This window comes from Vanessa tameamea, chromosome 21, assembly GCF_037043105.1.
Source record: "Vanessa tameamea isolate UH-Manoa-2023 chromosome 21, ilVanTame1 primary haplotype, whole genome shotgun sequence".
NCBI classification, from domain to species: domain Eukaryota; kingdom Metazoa; phylum Arthropoda; class Insecta; order Lepidoptera; family Nymphalidae; genus Vanessa; species Vanessa tameamea.
The window spans coordinates 8,337,389-8,364,527 of NC_087329.1; the positions used below are offsets into that span (position 1 = coordinate 8,337,389).

The 27,139-nt window shown below is 36.9% G+C and overlaps 4 protein-coding genes across 12 annotated transcripts in view; 2 read left to right on the plus strand and 2 right to left on the minus strand.

Annotated features, from left to right (window-relative positions):
* The first annotated feature begins 502 nt into the window (after nucleotides 1-502).
* On the plus strand, nucleotides 503-7,536 carry LOC113395503 (PHD finger protein 12). The gene is made up of 14 exons (XM_064218172.1): nucleotides 503-828; nucleotides 968-1,152; nucleotides 1,234-1,380; nucleotides 1,632-1,846; nucleotides 2,380-2,525; nucleotides 2,611-2,685; nucleotides 2,851-2,984; nucleotides 3,408-3,526; nucleotides 3,956-4,158; nucleotides 4,266-4,511; nucleotides 5,053-5,351; nucleotides 5,429-5,570; nucleotides 6,335-6,501; nucleotides 7,032-7,536. The coding sequence occupies exons 1-14, from the start codon at nucleotides 781-783 to the stop codon at nucleotides 7,237-7,239; spliced, it is 2,334 nt and encodes a 777-aa protein (XP_064074242.1). The 5' UTR covers nucleotides 503-780; the 3' UTR covers nucleotides 7,240-7,536.
* A 2,357-nt stretch (nucleotides 7,537-9,893) lies between these two features.
* Nucleotides 9,894-12,086, minus strand: LOC113395537 (GPN-loop GTPase 3). Its single transcript, XM_026633137.2, has 5 exons — nucleotides 11,850-12,086; nucleotides 11,560-11,756; nucleotides 11,095-11,309; nucleotides 10,657-10,762; nucleotides 9,894-10,182 (listed from the first exon to the last, which is right to left on the minus strand). Exons 1-5 carry the CDS (start codon nucleotides 11,892-11,894, stop codon nucleotides 9,918-9,920), a joined length of 828 nt encoding a protein of 275 aa, XP_026488922.1. The 5' UTR covers nucleotides 11,895-12,086; the 3' UTR covers nucleotides 9,894-9,917.
* Nucleotides 12,087-12,330: 244 nt separating this feature from the next.
* Nucleotides 12,331-14,403, plus strand: LOC113395517 (heat shock protein 68-like). Its single transcript, XM_026633112.2, has one exon. The coding sequence runs from the start codon at nucleotides 12,414-12,416 to the stop codon at nucleotides 14,298-14,300; it is 1,887 nt and encodes a 628-aa protein (XP_026488897.2). The 5' UTR covers nucleotides 12,331-12,413; the 3' UTR covers nucleotides 14,301-14,403.
* A 45-nt stretch (nucleotides 14,404-14,448) lies between these two features.
* The window catches only part of LOC113395516 (homeobox protein cut), a 137,070-nt gene continuing 124,379 nt past the window's right edge, over nucleotides 14,449-27,139 (minus strand). For 8 of the 9 annotated variants that reach the window (XM_064218162.1, XM_026633104.2, XM_026633102.2 and 5 more), the window contains 4 exons: nucleotides 19,542-19,735; nucleotides 19,250-19,395; nucleotides 18,228-19,129; nucleotides 14,449-18,139 (listed from right to left, as the gene is read on the minus strand). In XM_064218162.1, the coding sequence (XP_064074232.1) occupies nucleotides 16,563-18,139; nucleotides 18,228-19,129; nucleotides 19,250-19,395; nucleotides 19,542-19,735 (2,819 nt within the window). In that variant the 3' untranslated portion in view covers nucleotides 14,449-16,562. The remainder of the gene's footprint in view (nucleotides 18,140-18,227; nucleotides 19,130-19,249; nucleotides 19,396-19,541; nucleotides 19,736-27,139) is intronic. The other variant, XM_026633103.2, reaches the window with a different exon arrangement.

Genomic DNA, 27,139 nt, shown 5'->3' on the forward strand with positions numbered 1-27,139 from the left:
TTTGTCATTGAATGTAATTATTTTTTAGAAACGCGTCGTCGCTTGGACATCAACGGTCATATGTAGTTATGTAAATTCTACACTTCTACAAGAAGACACAATTTTTAAACGTTCTGCTTTCCTCTACATGCGCTTAGTGCAAGTATAGCTTAACTTCAGTTTACGGAACATTCTTATCCTACTTCACACCCACTTATTGATCCCAGTAACAAGCTGTGCTTTGTGTTCCGCATACAATTGATGTATTTTCAAAAATATTTTTATGTGAGAAAATGTTTGTTTTAACACATGCAGTTTGAAAAATATATTCGTTTAATTAAAACTGGATTGATTTGAAACGAGTAAAAAATGTATTGTCCTTATTTATGATGTATTTATAAAATTAAGAAAAAAGGTTATAATCTTGTAACCAGTTGTATTAATATTTTGTCCTTTGGCTGAATGGTGCAATACCTTTACCTTTCCAAAAGCAAATAAAAAATTAGTTGTCAAATGTCAATATGTCAGGCATGGCGATCAAGCCGCCATATTTCTAGTCGGTATTTCGAACTGTTTTTTATTCTTAATCTCAAATGATATATGTATTATAAAGTTTAGAAATTTGAGTGTTTACACGCCGTTTAACTTTTTCCAGAAGGAAAAATGTAATAAATAGACAGTGGATTTAGTTAGCTCGATTATATTATAAACAAAAGTTAACTCGAAATTGTAATTTTCTATTTCGTTATTTGTTTATATCTTGTGCTTACTTTCATAAAAGAGATAAAGGAATAGTTTAAAATGTCTAATGTTGGTTACGACCTTGATACATCTGGCGGGCTTATGCCGGTAAGTACTGTAGTATTAATTTCCTTAAAGTTTTTTGAGCCACAAGCGCCATTTTACTTTGAATTAATAGAATTTCGGTTTTACATAATACATATACATTGGAATGACAACGATATATATTGGATGTTTATCTTTCTAGCTTATACGCGCTCTCATTAAACCACCAGACGAAGATTTGAATGTTACTAAACCTAAGAAACCCCAACATCCCTATTACAAACGTCCTGGTAAGGGACACAATCACGATTCATGTGACGCGTGCGGAGAAGGCGGAGATTTAATATGTTGCGACCGATGTCCTGCCAGTTTTCACCTTGGATGCTAGTAAGTTCATATGAAATTTGTATTTGACATTTTATATAAAATTAATTAGTTTCTTTATAAAATTTAAAATGTTCTTTGTAGTGATCCACCTCTGGACGAAAATGATATTCCAGCGGGGCTTTGGCTGTGCCGTGAATGTCGCGCAAGTGATGACAAGCCAGCCAGTACACGTTCTAGCCGAGCACAATCTCCCGTCGATTATAAATCTGACACAGATAAAAAGTCCAGGTAAAGTTCGGTAATTTGACTATTTTATTGTATTCTGAGAATTGAAAGTGAGTTAGAGAAAAACTTGTAAACACCTGTGCTTTTAAAGAAGCTTCCTTTTTTGTTTGTGTTAATAGATGATTTGCCAGATGATATCATTATTTACAAGTTTTTACTTATTTGATGGAAAATATTTTAAATTAACTATATAGGCATGTTATTCTCATTATATTTTCACTTAATTGACATATAACATATCTAATAATTTTTAGATCACTACGCAACAGTCGTGCTAATTCACTTGTTAAAAAGAAATGTAAAGATGATAGCAAAGATAAAGAGGAAGAAGACACCAAGGAGACTGAGTCGGAAAAGGAACTATCTCCTATGGAAATCCTAGTGAAAGCAGCAAAGGTCATGAATCCAAAGCAGTTTGAGCTCCCAAGGGAGATGAGAATTCCTTGTATATTTCCTGGCACTGAAAAGGGTATTCATTTGAGTTAATTATTCAATTTTCGTAGTTTTAGCAGAATATATAATAATTTTTAGCAATATAAAAATTCAGGTGAAGCGGTCGTAGAAGATTGTGATCATGTCCACCAAAACTAACTATTAATTGCATTTTAATAGTTTAAATTGCTTTTATGACACAGAAAAATACTAACTAGGATTCTTGAGGTTTTATATAATACTTTTTTGGTAAACAATATGTGATTGAAGAATCTTTATACTATACTTAATAACAAAAAAAAAAATCATAAAAATCATCAAATTTTTAGACTTTGATCACCTCAGAATTCTTTTTTTTAATAATAAGAGTTATTCATTGAGAAAATGTATTAAACCAAATGTTTTAGGAACCAGTTTTGCTTGCTTACTAAAACAAACTTGTAATATGTGCTCAAATTGAGCTATAGCTATTAGAGGTCATAAATGCTGGTCAAGTGGCCGCGACACCTCGTCAAAGACGGACCTCAACTTAAGGAAAACAAAATGTTTTTATTATCCTTTTTGGTACAGAAGGTAGTAAAGCCGGCAGTGGTCTGGTGACGGTGGATGCATGGGGCTGTGTGCCGTTGCCCGCCAAATCATGCTTCGTGTGTCGTGGCACCTGCAAGATGGCACCACTGCTACAGTGCGATTACTGTCCACTATTGTTCCATCAGGTGATCCTTGTCATAGTTTCAATTGTATTTGTAAATAAAAATTTTGGAAGTTGTGAATAAAATAAAAATAAAAAATATTTCATAGGATTGCCTGGATCCACCACTGACGGCTCTCCCCACTGGACGCTGGATGTGCCCCAACCATGTTGAGCAGTATATCGTATGTTGAATCAAAATTTTAGTCTCGATTTTAATAAAATTAAATACCTGCTATTATATTCTTCTAATACTTTGTAATTATTATTCATTTATAATTCATTAATTTTATTTCATTAATAATTCTGTGTATAAAATTGGAATCACGAAATCTGTAATGATGCTTCAGGACTGGAAGCTGGTGCGCTCGGTGAGCGCGACGGAGCGCGTGGCGCTGTGGGAGCGCTTCAGCGGGCCCGTCGACCAGCACGCGCTCAAGGTCGACTTCATACGGCGCGCACGGAACCCCAGGCCCTCCTTCCGGTAGGTACAAAGATTATATGGCAAGGTCCCACTTATGTTGACACTCATGCTATCTGGTTGAAAAGAGATGTTTATTCGATACATTCAGGTTTCCTCACAATGGTTTTCTTTATCTTGTACTAGATGAATTATAAACACATCTTCCTAGAGGTTGGTTTGAACCTCCAATATTAATTGATTAAGATTTATGTGCTCTAGCAAAAGTATCTTGGCTCATATTCTAATTCTATTATTTTATCAAACTACATGCGATAGATCTACTTAATATGTTCTAGTACTACTATCTACTCAATTTTTAAATTTTAATACCTAATAAAATATAATCTACAATTATTCACACGCATTCTGAATGGGTCTAGTGTGAATGTTACAATTCAAATGTAATATGTCAAATAGTAAAGTGTTGCGCGTTGCGTGTCGCAGCGTGAAGGTCCCGGTGGGCGCGCGTGGGCGCGTGCACGTGCCGCGCATGGTGCGCCACCACTACCGCCGCCCGCCGCCGCTGCTGCCCGCGCGCCGCGACCACGTGCGCTGTCGCGACGGTACGTACAGGATGTAGAGGAGGGCAACTTCAAATTCACATACATCCGACAATTTAGCCATTTTTAATGTAATATATCAATAAATAGTCAAGTTATAATAATATTATTAATTACTGCTTTAAAAGTTACCGATAAAAAGAGTAAATAAATTATTGACAAACCTTACAGACAGAAATAAAATTGGTCAAATTCATTTGCAAAATAATAATAAGGGCCTCATCTTCTCTGTTGCTCGTTGGAGCAGGCATGACCTGCTATTCTTTATTGTCCCAGGGCCTCAAGATTAAATCCATTTTATTCGTTTCAATTACTCGTTTAATCCATCATTAACACTGTTTGTCTTAATATCAGTTTAGTGCTTACTAAGAAGGCATTCGTTGGAGAAATAAAATAATAATTATTATTAATTTTATATTACTCACATTGTAGTCATAAGGAACCTAAAAGCCGGCGGAGCGTACGACACCGACGACGACGACGACGACGACGAGGACGAGGCGGAGGACGGCGACTCGAAGCACCAGATATGCATGAACCTGTCGTGTCCGCAGTACTCGGGGGAGGGCGAGTGTCCGCTACGCGCCGGTCGCGCCGCCTGCTCGCGACACGTGGAGCCCGAGGACGAGGCCGAGGTGAGTCCCTGACACGTCTCCTATAGTTATCGTATGCTGACTTGATTTTTTAGTCAATGAAGATTTTTAATTATTAAAATGTGATGAAAATAAAAAAAATCTTTCAGGCTGAAAAAAATAGCGATTCCAGTGAATTCTCAGATTCTGACTTTGAGCATCTAACTACTACAGTCAAAAAGCGGAAAGTATCTCAAAGCGAAGTGAAGAGTCCAGGAAAAAGGTCTACTAAGACGGAGCGGCTCGAGCTCTGCGCGGAGGAGGGCGTCGAGGAGCTGCTGGCCACCGTCGAGGAACAACTCAAAAAGTTGGACGAGAGACTCGTCAAATTGCTTGCTTGGCAACGATTGCAACAGGTTATTATCGCTATTCCTTTATTAAAATAAGGAAAAAAAATTGAATCTTTGGTAATTTATTTTTACTCCTATAATGTGCAAAGAGACATAGTGAGTAAAAAAATTTAATCCAATCCTATTTAGATGGCAACAATGTTGCCCGTGCCCAAACACCTTACTCGTCACATACTGCACAATAAGAGTTCTATTGAAAAAAAATTGACTATCTTAATAAAAGCTAAAAATAAAGCTTACTATATTATTTACATAGCGACATAAGCTCGTGTCACTTTACTAGTGTGGTTGAAGACATTTGCCGCCGATCTTTTTTCCTTTCGATTTTGTTTCAAAACAACAGTTTTTTTTTAGTATGGACTTATTCACCAAACAATTCCTTCGGTCTTTGTTAATGTTGGTTATTTACATTTTCTCCATTGATTAGAATAGATGACATGTTTTTTTAAAGCAAATTGGTGTTTGCCATTTTTCCAAATTAAAATGATGAACGATAAGTAAATGACCAACAGGTAAATATGATTCTTAAAAGGTAGTCGTATAACAGGTGGCGGCGGGCGAGGCGAGCGCGGGGCGCTGGCGGCGCGGCGCGGTGGGCGCGTGGGGCGCGCGGGCGGCGGCGGCGCTGCGGGGCGCGTCGCGCGCGCGCCTGGCGCGGCTCGGCGTGCGGCGCGGCGCGCTGCCCTCCGAGCTGCTGGCGCGCGCCGACCGCGAGCGCATCGCCGCGCTGGTGTGGGGGCCCGCACCGCCGCCGCCCGAGCCGCGCCCGCTGCCGCCGCCGCCCGGCCTCGACCTCGCCGACGCGCTCGTCAAGGCCGCGCTCTGCGAGGTGCTGCGCCCCGACGGGTTAGTGCGTCTAGTCTCGTCCGACTGCGGGACCGCGTCGAGTCGATCGATCGTAACGAGTGTGTCTGTCGCGACAGCGAGGGCGAGGCGTCGCTTGGCGCGGCGGTGGCCATGCGGCTGTCGGCGCTGTCGGTGGGCAGCGACAGCGCGTGCGACGTGGTGCTGGACGCGCGTTGTCGGCGCGTGTCGCCGCGACACGCCGTCATCTTCTGCGATGAGGCGAGTATGATGAAACCCCCCACACATTTTTATTTTACAAAATTGTATGTTATCCCTTAAAGTTTTTAAGAGTCACTTTATCTTTGAAAGTATATACACCTCTTATATAATAATATAAATCTAAAACAAACTTAATATCATTGCTCAATGCCGATAAATGATATCATCGATATATCGATTAAAGATAAATAAATGAATTTTTACCTAAAACTTATTGTACTGGTTGTCCGTACGAATGTGTAGAAATAATATTATTACATAAAACTGTAAGATATATATTTATAAAAGAACTTAGTCTGTAATGAATCTAATGGCGGAATGCCAATGGTGAGTTACGCGCAGTACTCTTGATGACCGATGGCGAACTGATTTATAAAATATAAGCGTAAATTATAAAAGTGAAGTAATTAGGTCACAACGAAAATGCAACCTAAGTACTTATTTGTACGCGCTTGCTCGTACACTTATATAGTATAACTTTGGAGTTTTTGTTTTACATGAAATTTATAAAAGACTAAATGGTACTTTGCATTTGTAATTTTAAGCTTTAAAGATTATATCGGACAAAAATAATTGCTGTTTTGGTTTTTAATCAACAAAAAAAATGCAATTGTTTGGAAAGCACAGACTGACACTTCGATTTTATTTATTTGTTTTAAGTTTTTTGTATGAATATATCATATGACCAAAAAGGCTAATTTAAAGTGAAAGGAAAATGAAATAAAATGCTCAATATTAAATGCGAGTAATCTCCGTGGATGCAGGTGACGCGTCACTTCGAGTTGATCAACTACTCGGAGTGGGGCTCGCTCGTGAACGGCGTGATGTTCGCGTGCGACGTGTCGCGCGCCCGCGAGGCGCCGCACGCGCTGGCGCCGCCCGACGACGCGCTGCGACGCGTCGTGCGCCGCCGCCACGGGAAGCCGCCGAGGTACTCGCTTTAAACCGCACTCTTAGTTAAATACTGACCGACATCAAAGTCACTAACTTTTGATAATTTATGTTCTATTTGTTTGTGTAAATACAATCGTAAGACGAAATAAAAACACAAGAATTGTCTTAAATATGTAAACAAAAAGGTCGTAGTAAAGAAAATAAAAGTATGTTCATTCATTATGTATTTTTTTATAATAAACATTATTTGTCAAATTCTGAGTTTCGTCGATGTTTTACTGTAATATACACTGGTCAGGTTAATACTGACAGGAACTAGCATGGTTGTAATACTGATACTCAACAACAACATATACAATACATAGAAATTGCATTGTCGCAAATTTTTATATTTATTTTTGCATGCAAAATGCCTGTAAGGCGAATCTATAGTTGTAAGATCGTGTAGTATTCCATATTGTACTTTTAAGAGCAGACATTTGGAAGATAGATAATTTCAAAATAAATGAACAGTCCATTTTTGTTAGTTAATCCCTGCTACAATATTCAACGAGAGTACCGTTCCAGAGTGAACGGGTCGCTGACGGCGCCGACGGAGCGCGAGGCGGGCTGCCGCTGCTCGGGCGCGGCGCCGCCCGCGCGCGCGGCGTGGGAGGGCTCGGCGCTGCTGGCGCACGGCGCGCTGCTGCAGTTCGGATGCCGCCTCTACGTGTTCAGCATCACCGACCACGACACCTTCCCGCACCTGCCGGCGCTCGACGAGCCTGCTCTCTGAGACGCACGTGGCGTACGCGCTGATCTTTGTAGTGAACCGGAAACTGAAGTAGCCAGTGTGGCCGAGGATTGTGATGAATGATAATGTCTAGTGGTGTGATAGTTTTATATATATACTAGTTGTTCGTCCTGATTTCGCATTGGGAAGAATGGGTGATGATTAAAATTATACTGACTCTTTGCAGAAAACTTTACTTTGTCATTTGAGTATCTGTAATGTATTGATATGTTATATTCAATGAATGAATATGTCTATTTATACATAATAATGTTCCTGTGTCTCTTTTCAATGAGTTTTGGAAATACCAGATATGATATTGTTCTTAAATATAATTCAAATTAAATAACTTAGAATGTTTTAAATAGTTTAAGCAGCAATTAAATATACAGTACATTTTTCATAATGTACAATCATTTCCGCATACATATAGTAAACAACAGAAAAATAGTAAATTAACAGCCCAAAAATGTCAATCTTTGCTTATAATTAGAGTATAACTTAGTAAATAGTAGTTAAGTCACTGAGCCACAACGGCTGAACTGTACATATATCTAATTAAATACACTAATTTCCTTAGTTTGTATTATATACCTAGTAAATAGATTTAATTGAGGTTGCATCCTAAATCGACAATGTTGGTTGCTATGAGAGTAATATCATAAAGTTTTAAAGACAATTTGTTTTTAATTTTTATGTATTGAGACACTATAACAAATACATTATTTGATATTAGTAAATTTATTATTAGATATATTGGTGCGATATCACGGCAGATAGCTTCAATGATATATGATATTCTTTATGGATTTGCACAAACGTTTTGAACGTCGATTAAGCAGTTTTCGGAAACTTGGAAGTAAAATTAAAATAGATATAAGTAGTTAATTGGAATAGTTTTATATTTTAAATAGAAATATATTAATCAAGAACTGTTGTAGTATAGCTACTTGCATAGTATGGGTAAATCTAAGGTTTGTTTATCGTTATTCTTTCTTTGATTGGAATCCTTTCATGCAAACTTCCACGCAAACTGGAAATCCCTTCGGTTTTCTGTGGTACAATTTTGTTAGGTTGTTAATTTACTTTTGAATAATAAAAATGTTCCTTTAAGTAATTACTCATCAATATAGACTTATAGTGGAAATTAGTGGTATATAATTCGGTTTATTTGAAATTTCGGCTTAAGATATATTTAGAGTAGTAATCATTTTATACATAGCAATGATCTCTTATTTTAAGCAAGACACTGTATTTAGTGTGGTCTGAATATTATAACTGCCCTTAAAATCAGTTTTACTAAATAAAATACTATATAAAACACAAGTATAGATAAGAATCATTAGTTCCAGCTTTTGATATTAGATTTCTGATTTGTTAGCGTTAGTTGTAAATTTGGAATTTAGATTATTAGGGTTAAAAGTTGGGAGTTGAAATATTTGCTTTGTATCTAAATGTATTTGACAATTGTTATTCTTATGCTTTACCGAATATGGCGTGTTGCTAAAATAAAGTTATGATATTATATATTTTATTCATTTGAACCCTAATTCTCCTCAAAGGCTAATGTATATAATAACATATACGTTGTTTAAGGTAATTCTGGACAGCAATAATCAGCAGTCAATGGCAAGTTATTTTGGTATAGTGTTCTAGCAAAGTCACAGTTATGAGTTTGTTCTTACAAAATTGGCTCTATTGTTTTGATATTGTGTGAAGGAACTGCAATAAATTTGTAATGAATATAAATTGTAATAAAATGATGAATGAATGGCTTTCAATTTATGAGAATGCTTGAAAAATAATTATATTCTTATATTTTTTCAGTATTTATGACCTGCTGATCGGTTCTAGCAGACAGCTGCATACAGATGAACTGTTTATTACATCATATTTATAATTTGATAGGCAAACCAACAGAATTGGAGAGTTCAAGCCTATGCTTTTGCTTCTATAAGCACTGGCTTTACTATGTCTGCTACTGAGACCGTTTTGATGGAAAATATATTCAAAATATTTTTTTTCAAGTGTACTCATAAAAACACTTTCGTTCGTCATGTTAGTGTTGAATGAAATGTAAAGCTACCATTGGCTCGGAAATAGATTCTACCAAGAAGAACCGACATGAAACTCAGTATTAACTCTTTTCCACCATTTTAATGTCTAAAGTACAATTAAAGTAATATCTATCCTGCTTGAAATCAACAAGTACTAAGTCAACGCTTATTTATAATTAATATAATCTTGTATTGAGTAACATGCCTTATTAAACAATAAAAAAAAAATCACGAGATATATTTTTTAAAAGGTCTAATTAAAAGTAGCTGTGGAATCTTATTATACCTGTAATAGCCTGGTATTTGAATGAAGAACCTCATGATCTGTGCGCATTTAAACTAATCACTAGTCCAGCTAATAATCTGTATAACCTAATCTTAATCAAATCTTACAAAACAAAACTATTTGGATGGTTTTGCCAAAGTATTAATAAATAAATATAGAACAAGTTAATTTCCTTTTCATAAAAGAGGTTGTCAGAAATTTGCATATAGGAAGTTCAGAGCCTGGTACTCTTACTATTCTTAGAATTTCGAGTCTATGTATACAAGAGAAACAAATAATAAGATTACTTTCTGTAGCAATATAAAATAAAAATATTTTAATGTGTCTAACATTTATTACTAATCATCATCTTCTGGATCCGGTTCATCAAAATCTTTAACCTTTACATCTGCATCCTCACCATATTGTATGATATTGTCTATGGTTAACAGTATGTTGTCTATACTCTCTTCCTCCTTGATGTTGAGGGGGTAAAACCTTACAAGACTAAAGTTTTCTATAACTTCACCAATTGCCTCGGTGAGTTTAGCATACTTCTCATGCCATTTTGATTTACTATTTCTCATGTCTGCAAGTAATATATGGGGGTCTGGATCTAAATAGCTGCAAGGAATAGACATATTATTTAATTAATGGAATCACTTAATAAAAGATATATGAAATAAAAGTTAAAGTATTATTGTATAGGCTCATTTTAAATTGTGTGTAGAAACTCAAAAAAGAACTAAACCAGTTTCCCTCTTATATAAAAGTCAATGTCTTTGGAACAGCACATATTAGTAGACAAAGTATACTAATATAGCAATAAAAAATAAAAATATTAAAAAAAATTAATGTGTATAACCCTCGTAAAGCTATCATTTACTGTATATGTGATACAGTTCCAGCAACAATAAACACTGTTAACTATAGACAGACCTATACTGTACTTAGTTCTTTAAAATGTCTATAAAAAATTTCAGGTTTTTTATTACTCATAAAGAATCTCTCAGTTAATTTTTACAATGAGTAATACGTATAACTTATATACAAAGTTTCAATGACCCAAAAATTTTTTTTACTATTCAATATACTCACTTATCAAGTTGTTTCCTAGCCGACTTGCTAAGTAGATCCATTTTAGTTAAAACATTAACATGTGGCAGTTCTAGATTAACCATGACACTGAGAGCTGCCATTGTACCTGTAACAATAATCAGAGATGATATAAAATATAAAAAGAATATAACTAAATATGTTTTTAAAATTATTATTTAAATGCTACTTAGCATCTTGCAGATTTATATAAGCTATAAAAAATGTTTTCATAAATGTTAGTAGTTCACTGAATTGTATACACAAATACACAAGTGTATGCAAAATTTTAGCTCCATCACTACATGAATTTGATTAAAAATTCAGTTTTAATATTTAATCAGACTTATGTCTGGCACTTATGAAGGGCACAATATAAAAAGTGAACTGCAAGATTATTTAAGTTAAGTCATTATTTATTTAGCAATTTAAATAACACACCTGATAGAAATTTGGCACCGTCAATCATAAATTGTGAATCTATCATAAATACAACACATATCCTGAAATTCCACCGCTGAAGGGCATCAACTAGTTTCCTCATAACAGGCAGGTGTGTGTACAGTTCTATCTGACCCGGACAATCAAACACTATGTAGTCATCATCAACATCACCAAGCTGTTCCTCTAACCAGTCACAGTTTTCCAAGAGGGTTCTGTAAATCAAGATATAACCCAAAATAAAATAAACCTTTACATAAACATGATATGTGAAATGGATTTTTTTTAGTTTATTTGTCAATTGTTGTTATGTTTATACAAATTTACATTGAAGATATAAGTGCATTTTGCTGAATTTTTGGACTTTAAAGAGAGTAACAGAACAAAGAGAGAAACACTTTTAAGAGAGTCACACTTTAGATTGAAGCACTGTGTACCATTTAATATCCAAACCGTGAAACTCACTCTAAACAAAATACAAGCCCTCCATTTGGGCCGAACTGAAGTTCTTCATCTTCCATAGCATCATCAAGATGAATCAGTTCTCGGATATCCACAAGTGGCTGATAATCGAAATGCTCCGCCGCTGGGTCCAAGTTAACTACTTCTATTACTCGATTTGTGTCGGTAGCATGGTTTACTATTGTCGAACAGTATGTTGACTGTAATTCATTAGAAAAAAAATAGATTAAATAAACTGACATGTGACAATTCTTAGCAGTTTATGTATTCCTTATCAATTGTATATTATATACCTTGCCACTGCCTGCGGGGCCTACGACCAACTGTGCATAACGCATTTTGCCTTATTATTTAAAATCTGTGATAAAGGTTATGTTGATAAATAATATCGCTTTTAGTTTTAGCTTTCCAGAAACTATTTACTTAAACAAATGTATATATACATATATAGTTATGAAGTTAAATAGTTTTATTTCATAAGTTATTTAATATTTATTTAAACAATAATTATCATTAACTGAGAGAAGAAAGTAAGCCAGTGGTACAATTGTCAGTGTCATTGTCATTCATTTTGACTGCATTATTACGTTTAGAAAAATTCTAAGGTATCGAAAGCAAAGCATTTTAAATTAATTGGTAACTATGTGGTATTACGAAAATGGTTATTTTTATTAGAAGACAATTAATGTTCTGAATTCTATTTCATCTAATGTTCAGCAATAAAGGTTTCAAAAATTAACATTTAAGGCCGTTTTGAGATTAAATGCTGTTTGTTTAGGTTTTTGAAAATAGAATTTGTCAAATTAATGTTTGTGGCAAAAGAAATTAAAAATATCTAAAAAAACGGGCTAATTATAATGTCTGCGATTGGAATTGATTTAGGAACGACATATTCCTGTGTTGGTGTATGGCAGCATGGTAATGTAGATATAATAGCCAACGACCAAGGAAATCGAACAACGCCTTCATATGTAGCGTTTACCGATACTGAGCGTCTTATTGGTGATGGTGCTAAGAACCAAGTGGCACTTAATCCTTGTAATACAATATTTGATGCTAAACGTCTTATAGGAAGAAAGTTTAACGATCCCAAGATTCAGCAAGATCTCAAACATTGGCCTTTTAAAGTAATAAATGATAATGGGAAACCAAAAATTCAAGTGACCTTTAAGGGTAAAACTAAACTGTTTGCTCCAGAAGAAATTAGCAGTATGGTTCTAAGTAAAATGAAAGACATAGCTGCTTCGTATTTAGGAACTACAGTACAGAAAGCAGTCATTACTGTTCCAGCTTATTTTAATGATTCCCAGAGACAGGCTACAAAAGATGCTGGCGCTATAGCGGGTCTAAATGTTCTACGTATTATAAACGAACCAACCGCAGCAGCTCTTGCTTACGGGTTGGACAAACATTTAAAAGGTGAAAGAAATGTTTTAATCTTCGATTTAGGAGGTGGTACTTTTGACGTTTCCATTTTAACCATTGATGAAGGTTCTCTTTTCGAAGTTAAAGCAACCGCAGGAGATACACATCTCGGTGGAGAAGATTTCGACAGTCGCCTTGTTAATTTTCTCTCTGATGAATTTAAAAGAAAGCATAAATTAGATCTCAGCTCTAATCCTAAAGCTTTACGTCGCTTAAGGACTGCAGCTGAAAGAGCGAAGCGCACTTTATCCTCGAGCACGGAAGCTAATATCGAAATAGATGCCCTACACGAGGGTATAGATTTCTTTGCTAGAGTGTCGAGAGCAAGATTTGAAGAGCTCAATGCTGATCTATTTCGAGTAACATTAGAGCCCGTAGAGAAAGCCTTGAAAGATGCCAAGTTAAGTAAGAATTCCATTAATGATATTGTATTAGTCGGAGGTTCAACTCGTATCCCGAAAATTCAATCATTATTGCAAAATTTTTTTAATGGTAAAAAACTTAATTTGTCAATAAATCCTGATGAAGCTGTTGCCTATGGAGCGGCGGTACAAGCTGCTATACTGAGCGGTGAACGTCATTCCAAGATTCAAGATGTCTTGCTCGTTGATGTCACGCCACTATCCTTGGGCATCGAAACCGCTGGGGGCGTTATGACAAATATTGTTGATCGTAACGCGAAAATTCCTTGTAAACATTCACAAACATTTACAACCTACTCTGACAACCAGCCGGCGGTCACGATTCAGGTATACGAGGGCGAAAGGGCTATGACCAAGGATAATAATTTACTTGGAACTTTCGATTTGACTGGAATTCCATTAGCCCCACGGGGTGTACCTCAAATTGATGTATCGTTTGATCTGGATGCCAATGGTATTCTTAATGTGTCCGCTAAAGAAAATAGCACAGGAAAGACTAAGAATATCGTTATTAAGAATGATAAAGGGCGACTATCTCAAGTTGATATAGAACGTATGGTACTCGACGCGGAGAAATTTAAAGATGATGACATGAAGCAAAGAGATCGTGTGGTAGCTCGTAACAAGCTTGAAAGTTATGTTTTTGGCATAAAGCAGGCGATTGATGAGGCTGGGTCTAAGCTAGGAGACGCAGAGAGCTCTAAGGCCCGTCGAATATGTGAAGAGGTCTTACGTTGGCTCGAAGGAAACGCCCTAGCGGAGAAAGATGAATATGATTACAAAATGAAAGAAGTTTCTGCTGTGTGTGCTCCTTTAATGAAGAAATTACATGGCGTTAGATCGAGGTCCCAACAGAACGCTAGCAATGACGGCCCGGTTATCGAGGAAGTAGACTAAATTGGCGATTTTTTTCCTCCGTCTATTTGTTTTTTTTTCTTTATGAATAAATAGCAATCAGAGCATTTTTATAATGTTCAAATGTAATTGTTGTAATTTTGTGTTTTCGTTCTGTTGTTAATAAATCTATTGAGAAATAAAACAAACATTGATTAGCAATTTCTTTATTTTAATTTAATAACTTTAGAAATTGTTCAGAAAGAAGACAATGGTTTCAGCGTCATTATTATTAATATTATGATATGAACAATAATAATTATCGCTATAATTTTATTCCTATATTATAATAATGGAGATAACGCACGTAATCGCCTAGACACTACAGTACTTATGTACAGTTTCATTTGCTACATCATTTTCAACAGAATAATCAAATATAAGAGGCCAAAATACAATTTTAAGGGGACCGCGAATATTTCATTCCTTAGCCAGAGTCTATCTAGATTTACAGATTAGAATAAAACGATGTCGTTATGTTCAAAAAACTTGCGTTTGTCATAAATTTACCGTTTATTATAATATTTTGTCTTGATATGTTAATATTTAAACTTTGAATATAAACAAAGCAACAAATATTGTTAGTTATTAAAATGTTGAATAAAGAATATCTTCGTTTTATATAATCTGTAACAGTATTGAATGAAATATAATCTGCGAAATAATTAATATTGACAAGTTGCTTTGAAATTAAAAACTTATTATCCGTTAACTGGAACTATTATTGTGCTATAAATAAAGAACAATATTTTCAAAATATCCTCGGTACCTACTCAGATCATAACAGTATTATAAATTTATATAAATATTTATCATAAAGCAAAGCTATAGACATCGAAAACTTAGAAGAAAGCAACTTTTGAAATGATATTATCTCCAAAGAGTTAACATACCAGTTTAAAATGAAGATAATAAATAACTGTTAAACAGCCTAAAGGGTCTCATTATATTGACTATTACACGCTAATCTTATATAACTTATTCGTTTATATACTTTTTATATAACATCGATATGTATGGTGTTCGGTAATACTAAAAACTGAATAATCGTTGAAAAGTTCATTCATAATTATATATTTGTTTTAAATATTGACGGTTCTTTGCGTTAATTTCCGTATTTAGGATCTAACGTCTATATTCAACTTAAGTTTCGTCACACTTCAGAATGTCAATAACTTCAATATAATTCCAGACAACACGTGGAATCATTGATTTCTATTTTCCTACTTAACTATTTAATTATCTAAATGTGGCTTTCGTATTTACAAAAAACAATATATAAGTAACTATATACACTGATGCAAGGAGTCTGGTTCCTTTCAATATACACTTACACTATCTCCTATTTAAAAAAAAAGGTAAAATAAAAGGAAAGAAAACGAAAAATAAAACAACATAAAACGAAATTAGATTAAAAGCAAATTTATTGCTAAAAATAAAATAAAAACTATAACCTCAAGCAATACAACATTTGCTTAATTTTAATGTATTTTATTTCTGTCTAGATTTGTACGTTCTCTAAAAATATAAAAAAAATATTACAACTCTCGTTACTCTAAGGACAGAAAATAGTTTTAAGACAGTTGCGTGTCTGCGGAAAATTTCATTTGACGAAGCTTTCTCGTACTTTATAAAATAATATAAAGAAAAAAAAACATAGAATTAAAATAAAAATTCATAATTTAAATGTAAAACTCGAGTAAACCAATTATAATATTTTAAACCTTACCGGTTCATATAAACATAATAATACTTTTCAACTGGGGTTTAGTATAGACCATAGCTTAACTTTACATCTGATTGCACTTCAAATTTTTAACTATTAAATGAACCTCTAGCCCTAAATATCGGCAACGATAAACTTTATTCAATAGAATACAACGTACTCCTAGCCTACGTACATATATACAGGATCGTGGCTCTCCGGCTACATCGATACATATTTGGTATATTTATTTACAATAATCGAATAAAAATTACTAAGCCGTAACTTAAAAATACTCAGATATTTGTACCTGATCAGGGTACCGTCGTGTATAAAAATTAAAGCAAAATGCAACTTTTGTATCGTAAGTTCTCCGCCACACCGCGAGACGCGTCGCGCACGGCTGCACTATTTACAGAGTCTTTGGCCTTACAATCGAATCATAACAGAACACATCTCGCGCGGACTGCGGACTGCACGCGGTCGCGCGGGGGATCGCTCACTTAGCCTACAATAAATAATCGTCCGCAACACTGCACTGAACCCACGGCCGGCCGGGCCTAGTAGTCCCATCGGTCGTCCTCTGCCTCGGTCTTGATCTTGTCCTCGGGCAGCACGTCCGGAGTGCGCGCGAGACTGCGCGCGTGCGACGCGAGCGAGGCGGGAGAGGCGCGCGAGGCGCGGGAGGCGGGCGAGGCGGCGGGGGAGGGCTCGCGGGGCACGGGCGACGGCTCCACGCGCACCGTCTCCTCAGCCTCGCGCCGGAAGTCATCGCTTCTCATCACACATACGCCGTTGATGATCACCTCGTCCGGATTCCGTGGCTTCTCGTCCTGCCAGTCGGGATTTACCCATTGTGGCGCCGCTGGTTTCCTCCGATTGGAACGACTGGCGGGCGTCGAAGCTGCCTTCGGCTCGTTCTTTGATTCCTCGTCCAGCGAGTCATCTGAACCGAGGTTGCTCTCGACGTCATCATCTTCAAAATCGTCGCCATCGGGCTCGCGTTTCAGGGGCATCGAAAGGTCGAGGCCACTGGTCGGATCCTTGACGCGCTCTTCGGGAGGTAGCAGGCCTCGCCCGATCAGAGCCGCAAAATTTGAGTTTGCTGCAAAATATGGAGGGTACGGAAGCGGAACACCGGCAAGACCCATTCTCTCTTTTTGCAATTCAAGTAGCCTCTGGTTTAAGAGGAGCCGGAACTGAACGGGGTCGAAAGGCGCCGCAGTTTGATCTCGTGCTGGCGGTTCGGCCGGCAAGCCGTGCGGCGCATGCTGTTTTAGTCGCATACGATGGTTGTGAAACCAATTCGTTATCGTTCTGGTCGAGAGTCCTAGTTCAGCCGCTAGAAACTCGATAGTGGGTGTGTTCGGGTAAGGATCGAGCGCGAACGCTAGTCTCAGGGCCTCTTTTTGTTCCTCTGAAAATAAAACCCGTTGCTTTTTTGCCGACGGAACGCCCGAAGTGGGTCCCGGTGAGCTCGAATGATAAAATTCTGATGTATCATTGGATGATGTGTCTGAAGAATTATCTTGGCCGGGCCCGCTCGATCTTCGCCGTTTATTCGCCTCGCGTCTCTCGTTCTTCAAAGCCTGAAGACGATCGATATTGTGAGCGTCGCTTAGCCACAGTTGCATTCTTATAAACGGTTCTCGGCCCTTGATGCTGAGCATGTGCCAAGGTTTCGGTTTCGACAAAAGTTCACTAACTGATCCCTGCGACAGACCTAGCACGGCTTCGCCGAATATCTTCTGGCCAATATTGTTCGCTAAAAGAGCTTCCTTGATCTTTGTAGTGATCGTTTGAGTATCGAGATCCTGAGTCAATGCAGCCATCTCGTATACACTGGGAGACATGTGTTGATGGAGGCCGCGCATCACTGGTGGTTGGTGGTGAGGCTGTGGCGGCGGCGGTGGTTTTCTTTCTTTGTTATTGTTATCGTGGTGTTGGGGCGGTAATGTTACTGCATGGTGTGGCGGAAATCCAGGCGGCGTAAGAAGGAGGGGTGTGGGCTGGCCGAGGTGACCTAAATGACCCGAACTAAGAAGTTGTTCTTGTTGCATCTTGCTAAGCAAGGAAGTCGCATCTGAGATCATTTTCTGAGTTGGCGGCATCGGCTTGTTCATGTTTGGCGGACAAGCTGTAGAAGATAAAAATCAAGATTTAATAACTATACTATACTAATCATATATTTTATTAGGAACAAAGAAAAAAGTAAAATAACTTACGAGGAGCTCCGCTATAATTTCCGGTTCTCATTAACTTCTCCGGGGCAATTTTATATTGAGATGCAACCAATTTATGTACAGCGTTGTCGTCTTCTAAGAACATTTTCATTCGGATGAATGGTTCTCTCCCTTTTTGTGTTAGCATGTGCCATGGCTTAGGTCTCGCTAGTAAGTCGCTAACAGATCCCTGTGATAATCCGAGCACAGACTCACCGAACAGTCTTTGGCTTATAGAGTACTGGCTTAAAGCTTCCTTAACTCTCTTGACGATTTCTTCCGTGTTTAAGTTATTAAAGAGATCAAACTGTTGCTGTGTTATTGGCGGAAGAACCGCCTTCATCGATCGCTGTGGTGGCGCGTGGTGAGGTGGATTCGGAGGCTGTGATATGAGACTATTTGTTATCGATGCCATTCGTTGTAACGGACTAGCAGCAGCAGAATTGCTGAAGTCGTCGTTTGGTGTTATCGCTGGAGGGAGTATCGCGTTGCCAAGCGGACTGGATGCTGACGATCCTGTCGATTGTTGTCCAGGCTCTAATTTTGGTCTAACTAATGAGAAAGCACTTCCAGCGTGCCTAATAGCCTCCTCTGCGTCCATAGATCTATCCTTATCACTATCAGTCAATCCATTTATTTTGGTATTTTTATCTTTGGGCAAGGAGAGATCTTGGACCGCTCCAGACCCGTTCATGTGCTGGTTCTGCGCTTGCAAAGCTTGCTGCTGCAGAGCGAGAAGATTAGGAAACGGTGGCATTCCTGGCATATTATGAAGGTTTGGAATGTTGCCACCCGGCTGAATTTTGGCAAGTTCTCGGTGATACGCTTCGAGGGCCATGCGTATGTCCTCCGGTGGCCTCTCCATATGCGGAGGCATACCGCCACTAAAAAAAGGAGGAAACACACTACACGTTAGTTTTAGATTTGCTGCTCTCGTTTAATTTATTAGGAAAAAATATATAGGTTATCAAATTTATATTACGTTAACACAATCTTAATGAGTATGAATGTAATTTAAAGCATACCCAGGAAAGCCTTCACGGTTGTGACGCATGTCTTCCACTCTCCTGGTCATAATTTTTGCCAATTCTTCTTGGTATATACGGACTACCTTCTCTTGGGGAATGTCATCATTTTCGTACTTTTTTAGCCGTCTATTTTGACTGGAATCCTGAAATAGAAAATGTAATAAGATTAGTTTGTTCCTAACCTATATTCTGATATACAGTTAAAGCACCAATTATACGACACACGACAATATGTATAAAACGGATGTTATTTGCTTTATAACGTAATATTATGTTAAGCAAAGTTTACCTTAGAAAAAGGTGATGGGCACTGTGTTCTCGGTGAGCTGGAGTCTTCATTGCTCCTGGAGTCATCATTGTTAGGCTGACCTGTAGGCGTCTTCATCATATGGGAGGCCTCGTTGAGCATATGCGCGAGGCGCTCATCGCCTTCACCCTCCGGCCTTCCAAACCCTGTACCCGCAGAACCATCTTTTGTCCCAACTGGAAGAAAAAAAAAGCAATTCAGGCAAAAGCAATATAAAGAAGTGAAAACTCAAATAGTTTAACTTCTACTTGCTCAAAACATAAATAACCTATGCTTGTTATGAAGATATTTGAATATTCTAATACGACTGTCTTAGTTTGTTCTTTGTTCTGACTATTCTTATTTATAGTCGGTAGGCGTACAATAACTTCATCATCCAGCACAATTTTAATTGCGGTTAAATTGTGTTGCACGCGTACTCTCTTGCCAAGTAATAAATAAAGAAGTTATATTCGGTACAATTGAAATTAGGTAGGTCATTAAAGCTCAGAAGTGCAACGGATGGCGCATTAAAGATAATCGTTGAATGGGGCCGGCCACTCGTCGCCTAAGCCAGTAAACCTAAAACGGCGCCCGCGCAACCATAAACAATCGGAGTTACGCGCGAAAACCGCTCGCCATATTCTGGTCATTCATCCCGTCAACATATTGTCCCTGGATTCACAATGAAACGACACTATTTAGATGCCGATGTACGCACTCATTAGTCTAATTAAGACGCGCAATTAATTTTCTCTCGCAAAGTCACTTTTACTTAATCGTTATCTCTTATACTCAAAACACTTGACATACAATGCGTTTTTACTAAATATGGCTTATTAGTTTCGTCTCATTATGTAGATATTCGTAATAAGAAGTAGCATTTAGTGTGTGTTGTCTATAAAAAGATCGATGCGAGTAGAAAACATGAAAGTATGTCTGGCTTTAGAAAAACGCGATGCAAATTACGTGTCTGATTCCTGGTGTAATAGAGCATTGAAAGTCAAATGATTGGAGCTTATTACCGACAGTTAACTACGACACTAGACGGCGGCTCGTGAGAATGCGAATGGTGGAAACGGCGAGCTGTAATTTGCTTACATTTTTTTTTTCTAAAACAAACTTTGACACTCGACATCTGTCGGCATACTTTTCGAACGTTTTGGTAGTGTTATTTACAATGCGGTGTCTTAATGGCTCCGAGAAGGGAAGCCTTTCAAGACGTATCGTATTAATTTTCAGATCACAAAGACTTAATTGCATTCTTAAATTTTATTTTAAAACCGACAATATGTTCAACGATTCCGCGGTAATTTTGTTTATTTTAGATACGACGATTCAAGGAAAAATGTGCTCTGATTAATTCATAATAAAAGGTATAATGCGATGTAGTTTTGTTTACACATATTGTTTTTATGGGGATGTAAAGAGGGCATAATTTATCGAAACGTAAAACAGTCGATAAGATTCAACTGTCGACACAGAAGATTGTATTTCGCAGTTGAATTGTCCAAAATAAATTTAGTGTGATGTTTAAACAAATGTAAAGTATCAAAAACAATTATAATTATATTCGATATAATAGAAACAATTGTTTTTACCAATAGATGGCTAAGTGTATTGATGTATTTGCGTTCTGTAGTTATTGTCATTGCTCGATGTGTATTTGTAGAGGCATTACAGCTTTATCGCGTTTGTAAGCTAGAATAGAGCTAACAGCAGTAAAAATATTTACACTGCCGTTTCATATATCATATTATGCAGATTTTCTTTGCAACACCGTTTACGCAACTGCGTATTGTCGCAATGGCGCACTCATTTTTTCTCACGTGCCACTTCGATATTCGTTAAGTATGCAAGCGACATAATCATGTCCTTCTATAGACTTTATTTTTTTTTTATAAACTCGCTTTTTTGTGAAATCTCCATTCACAGACTTAACGACTTATGACTAAGAACGTGATACAAATATATTTACAAAGATGGCGGGCACGTCGCAAAGATTACATCTTCATGACCATAATGTTCACGGTTTTCAACTTATAAATGTTAGACAATAACTCTATATACGTGATTTGGATTTATAATTGCCCAGTTTACTTTTTAATGACCGCTTAATTGGGCATTCAATTTTTATGCTTCTAATATTTTAGGAAATAAACTGTCGTTATGACGGGAGATCTCGAGACATGAGTTCGGATTACGTCTCAGCTACGGCGTCATTACATATGTTTATCTTGTAATCACTTCTAATTGTCGGTTTTTTAGAATTGCGAAAATTCATGTTTTCGGAGTTTATTTGTGTGAATTAAAGTATTATGTGATGCTTATAAATAGTTGTTATTTAAAAAGATCCGTTAGTGTGAGTGTCATTACGTCAGCTTTCTTTTTTTTTTATAAATATTCGTCTGCAACATAACCGTCTCTGTGACAGAGTCACGCACGCTACAGTCGTTCGGTGATGGAAAACTTTACCTCGAACGGATACTAAAATAAAACCGTTTTGAACTTATTTAATTCGAATGTTACGAGTTATATTTTAACCATGGTTTAATAAAAACAATTAAATGAAGCTTCTAATGATTTTTTACTAATTAAACGTAAAGAAAATTGACTCGTTTTGATATCAGTAAACCATCTTAGCTTGTCACGTTATTTAGTGTACCAGAAGTTCAAAATTAGTATCCCCCATAATCCGTTTAGTAGTAAATGAGATAAAAGACATATAATTTAAGTTATTCTCAGTTAACGTAACTTATTTAAAAACGCGGACATGTCAAAAATATCAGGTCATTGTTGATGAATACGCAACTTCGTTTTGTATTCCAACAGCTAAACTATTTAAGTTAACTTAATATTTATCATGGAATATTTAAAAGTTCAACTACCGACATTTACTTATCGATAGATACGTATATTCAATAAATATTAAGTTTTCAATTGAGTTGTATTTGATATCACGCGATGTAGTTTATCGTCGTTTATAAAGCTATACGGTTATGTCAATATTCTTTGATCGGAGATTTAAATTTCTGTCATGTAGCGTCAAAATGAGGCCCGAACGGCGATAACCGATTAGTTTATTAGAAATTCACTCGATACAGAGGCCGTCGATAAATTTCAACACACGTCTATTATTGCTTTGATCTTTTAGTAGATGTTTTGATATTCTGAATACAGCACGAGGACAATTACAACGACGTGCTTCGGAATATCGTCAAAAATTGCGCTCGTTACTAGTCATTGTCGCGCCATTTTGTGCGTGTACACAAAATGGCGGAATCTTACTATCGATCTACTTTCGTTTCTTATCTCGCTGCGAGGCTATAAACTATAACACGATACTATCACTAGTTTATTGTGGTCATTACGATGTGCATTTTTGATGGATATTGAGAGTAAAAAACGAGTTCACAATTAATGCCATCCGGTCACGGAGCTCTCGTTTATCGTATTGTTTGATTAAAGATACTTATATAAAATGTTACGTGTTTTTACTTGGAAGCTATGAACTATTAAGTTTTTACAACTTCAAATTAATATGCATTCTATTAACTTAATAACTTTCCCTGGCCTTTGGTCGTGTTATACGAAAAAGTTTGCAGTGTCTATTAAAATAGTTACTATTTTGGCAATTTAGGTAGATGATTATCTTTAAACAATTTTAACATTCTTGCTAGCATACTTCTATTGCACCATTATAATAAAAGGTAAGAATTATTTGTTTATGCGACAACGTATCGCGTGCGTGCACGCGAAAACTATACCTTTGTAGCGGTTATTGATTGCTAATGTTATATGAATATTCAAAAGCTTTGGAAAGTAAAGGCGCCCTAAATTATCGTGTCACTGTGACAGTGAAAAAAATATACTGTTAATTTACTTGCGGCATATATCGGCTCGTGGCGAATGGGGAATGCGTATCCGGGATTGTAAATCAAGGTGGGTAGTTGGAGAAAGAAAGGGGTGAGAGTGCGCGTTAGACGTCACGCCGCGAATCGATGCTCATTTGCATTAGAGTCGTCCGCGGAGGCGGACGTCAGGGCCGCTCGAAAGTGTTGCGGGAAACGAAAAAAATGCCCGCATTTGAATTGTTAATGCGATGCAAGAAAATGTTGCATAAAAACAGACTATTGTTGAATTAGGTGCCAAGTATTGTAGGAATGATATTTGATATGATAGCCGCTGCAGCCTCGGCGGTGCTGCATTTATAAGAAAAATTACTGCTATTATATATTATACTATATCACTTTTATAACATTTCTCGATCGAAATAGAACGCATAGACGATTTCGAACTCATTAAATATAAAAACCGTTGAATTCCTGTCAATAGCGCGGCTCTTTCCTGCGGCCTTTCCCATGAGTTATTAGAGCACGTTACGTCAAGAATTTCTTTTGTCCGAAGTAAGTTCGGTGCGTGCGTAGGGGCTGATCAGTATCGCGTGCTAGATGGCAATCAGCCGGGGGCAGCGACCACGATTGATTCTAGAGAGCCCGAATGATCGCCCTCAACGCCGGAGCCAGCAAAAACTTCTGTCAATTAAAAATAACGCAAGCCGCTGTCAAATACATTCTTAAATGTTTTCCTATTATGCATTGGTAACTGTTTTTACTTAAGTAACCGTACGGTAACCATTTTGTGGGTTTTATTGTATTTGGAAAATGTGTATGATAGTGTTAGAAAGGCATACTTACTATTTAATCTTATTAACGCAAACCAGTAGGGTTTAAACTTATTATTACACACATTCTCCTAAAAAGTAAGTAGTTAGTCAAAGCGTTTGAACGATTATTGCATTGTTAAGTCGAATGTTTCAAAAATGATTAAAAGTACTATAAATATAATTACGGCATCCCTTTTTATACAATTCGTTGGTATTCGTCAAAAAGTCCCTCGAGTATGGTAAAAATGTTAAAAGCGTTCATCGCGCGGACGTCAGTAGTTTGTAACTAGATTCGATAATCAATTTTGCGAGTTCCGCCGAGAACTGCCTCCGCTAGGGCTTACGAAAGAAAATGAAGAAAGTTAATATTCAGTTTTAAAATTGTATATTATACATAAATCAGAGAACAACACGTTATAAATATTATAATATTTATTAAAAGCGAAATCGTCAGGGAAAATTACTATTAAAAACGCAAATCGTGTAAAACATGTTCCTAAGTCTAAATATCGTGAATTTCCACCCTGTATCGGTCTACGGGGGCCTATCGTGTAACTTTTAACGATGGCTAAGTTTTTTAACGAAATAACGGGATTCTCGTCAACTGCGGACGTTCGTTATGTAGTTAGTCTCACCCGATCGTCTGGTGGCTCTATGTGGCGATAATTGGTTTAAGTTCGTAGTTGAGTTACAAACGTTCGCTTCGAAAATTAGTTTTTCGAAAAAGTTCCTATATTCGTTTAATAGGGATAATTTGCAGACTGTTTTTATCCGTTTCACCGTGGAATATAATCACGCTACGACGCGGTTATAATTGCATTGATTTCATAGAGGTTTATTGATTGTAAAGGCGATTGATGGCGGTCTAGCACGCGAGGTTCAGTGTTCCCGTGTAGAAATACCTTTATTAGCCGTAATTAAAAGCCCATAATATATATTATCTGTGGAAAGCAAGGCCTCGAAACAGATAGTAAACAATTGTTTCCGTATCAAAATAGCGTATCTGATATTTGTTTAATAAATTGGTGTTTACTTAATAATTTCTTACTTTGCGTCTAGTAAGTTTTGCCAATTGACCTTAATTTCACAATAACAAGTCATTCATAGCCGAAGCATTAATCCTGACTAATTATTTGAGGCAGAGAGCAAAGATGTGAGATGGTCGCTCACAAATCGCGACAAACTGACAAGCTAAACAGCCCATCTCCTGCGACAGATCGGTGAATTATACCACGCATTCGCTTAAGATAGGTGTGTCATTAATTTATCAAGAATACTATGTCAGTATATACTTGTTTGAATACAAATAATCGTCCAAAACTAAAAAGTAATTACGGAGAACGATTAAGAAGTCGCGCCAATATTAACGGATTCGGTCTTTAAATTTGACACTCATTGCTGTGTTGCCATTTAAATCGATAAAATTAATCGAAATATTTCGGGTAAAAGACGTTTGCCAAGTTTATGTGGTTACAATAATTCTCACAGCGCACACTCTGAGTAAATCAACCTTTTCGAGTGATTTACATTGCAATAATAATAGCTGTTTTGTTCTCATTCGGATTTCGGGATTCGTTTCAAATACGATCGCTTTTGTGATATCGAAACGACGTGGGTGGATGTTTACGATAGTGTGGTAGCGGCTTTATAAAATAATTGCCGGTCGACGGACGACGAATAATGTGTCCGTATTTAGAGGAAACATCAAAATAAAGATTACTCAAGACGATGGAGTCGCTACGGTACTTGTAATTAGTAAATATACATATATATATACATATATATTACGCATTTATCGATTCATATTAGTTTTTTATTGTGTTGCGTATGACAAAGCACGCTGTCATATACGATGCCAAAATTCCTCATGATAGCGTCCGCGGCAATTACACCGGACTAAAATAAGATTGCACTAAATTATCACAATCAAGCCATCTCGCTTCTAGCTCACGATAATAAATTCGTTTAAACCGTATCTACATTTTAGTCTTTATATCTAGATTAATTCAGGGCAGTTAGCTTGTCAAGAACATTCGAATAATAAGCCCTGTTGTCAGTACACTCGCCCTTGAAATTTTAATTTATACTACGAGCTAATGTGCAGAAGTGACCACTTATGTGGCAATGTAAGAAGTTTGAGATCTAAGTCGCCTTCCATTGTATTTGTTGCACTTGCAGTGTTGATTTGTTGCACCAAATGAGCCAGCACCAGGGTTCATGTAAATTTGTCGTGACTATAAATTTGACATTTTTCACGTCTTACGAAAAATAATAAATGTATTTGATAACGAAATCACGATTCAGCAGACGAACGTGTTCTATGAAGTCCGTTAACTGTCAAAACCTTTATTATACTTAAATCTGATTAAATGTCCAAAAATTACGGAACATTTTTATGCATAATGATTACTCCAAAAATCTTTCATATTTCCAAATAAAATAAAATACTTCGGACGTTATGGTTAGGACGTATATTTATGCGGACGTTAATTACAAGCAATACAATTCTTAAGACAAAATCAACAAGTTATTTTAATCCTAAGTGCAACATCAGAATATATAAATTCACGCCTCGTACCATAATTGCTTTATTTGTAGCAATTTAACGTAACTGGATTACTTAGACGCGGTAGGTCGCTTGTTCTCAGGTCGCGATTGTTTTTAGAAAAAGTCCTCAACGCCTAATAAACTTAAGCGAGAAATGTTGACGATATGAAACTCCATATCCTCTGTCCAATTAATACGAGATCCATTAATGCGCTCACAAAGTAAATATATCAGAGGGAATGAGGAGTGAGGAGTGAGTCGCGGTGACGGCGATGCGTGCCGGCTGCCGATACTTCTGTTGACTTTGTGCTTCACGATCTTTGTAAAAACTATAATTAATAAGAGAGTTATGATGTTGCATAGCGGAATATCATATACAAAGGACGAG

Excerpts from the sequence above, each read along its gene's own strand:
- LOC113395537 (XM_026633137.2), bottom strand. The coding sequence starts at position 11,894 with ATGCGTTATGCACAGTTGGTCGTAGGCCCCGCAGGCAGTGGCAAG. Across the intron at positions 11,310-11,559 it reads GGGCTTGTATTTTGTTTAGA|AACCCTCTTGGAAAACTGTG; the intron begins GTGAGTTTCACG and ends CTTGATTTACAG. Across the intron at positions 10,183-10,656 it reads GCTAGGAAACAACTTGATAA|CTATTTAGATCCAGACCCCC; the intron begins GTGAGTATATTG and ends TATTCCTTGCAG.
- LOC113395503 (XM_064218172.1), top strand. The coding sequence starts at position 781 with ATGTCTAATGTTGGTTACGACCTTGATACATCTGGCGGGCTTATGCCG. Across the intron at positions 1,847-2,379 it reads ATTTCCTGGCACTGAAAAGG|AAGGTAGTAAAGCCGGCAGT; the intron begins GTATTCATTTGA and ends TTTTTGGTACAG. Across the intron at positions 2,686-2,850 it reads ACCATGTTGAGCAGTATATC|GACTGGAAGCTGGTGCGCTC; the intron begins GTATGTTGAATC and ends ATGATGCTTCAG.
- LOC113395517 (XM_026633112.2), top strand. The coding sequence starts at position 12,414 with ATGTCTGCGATTGGAATTGATTTAGGAACGACATATTCCTGTGTTGGT.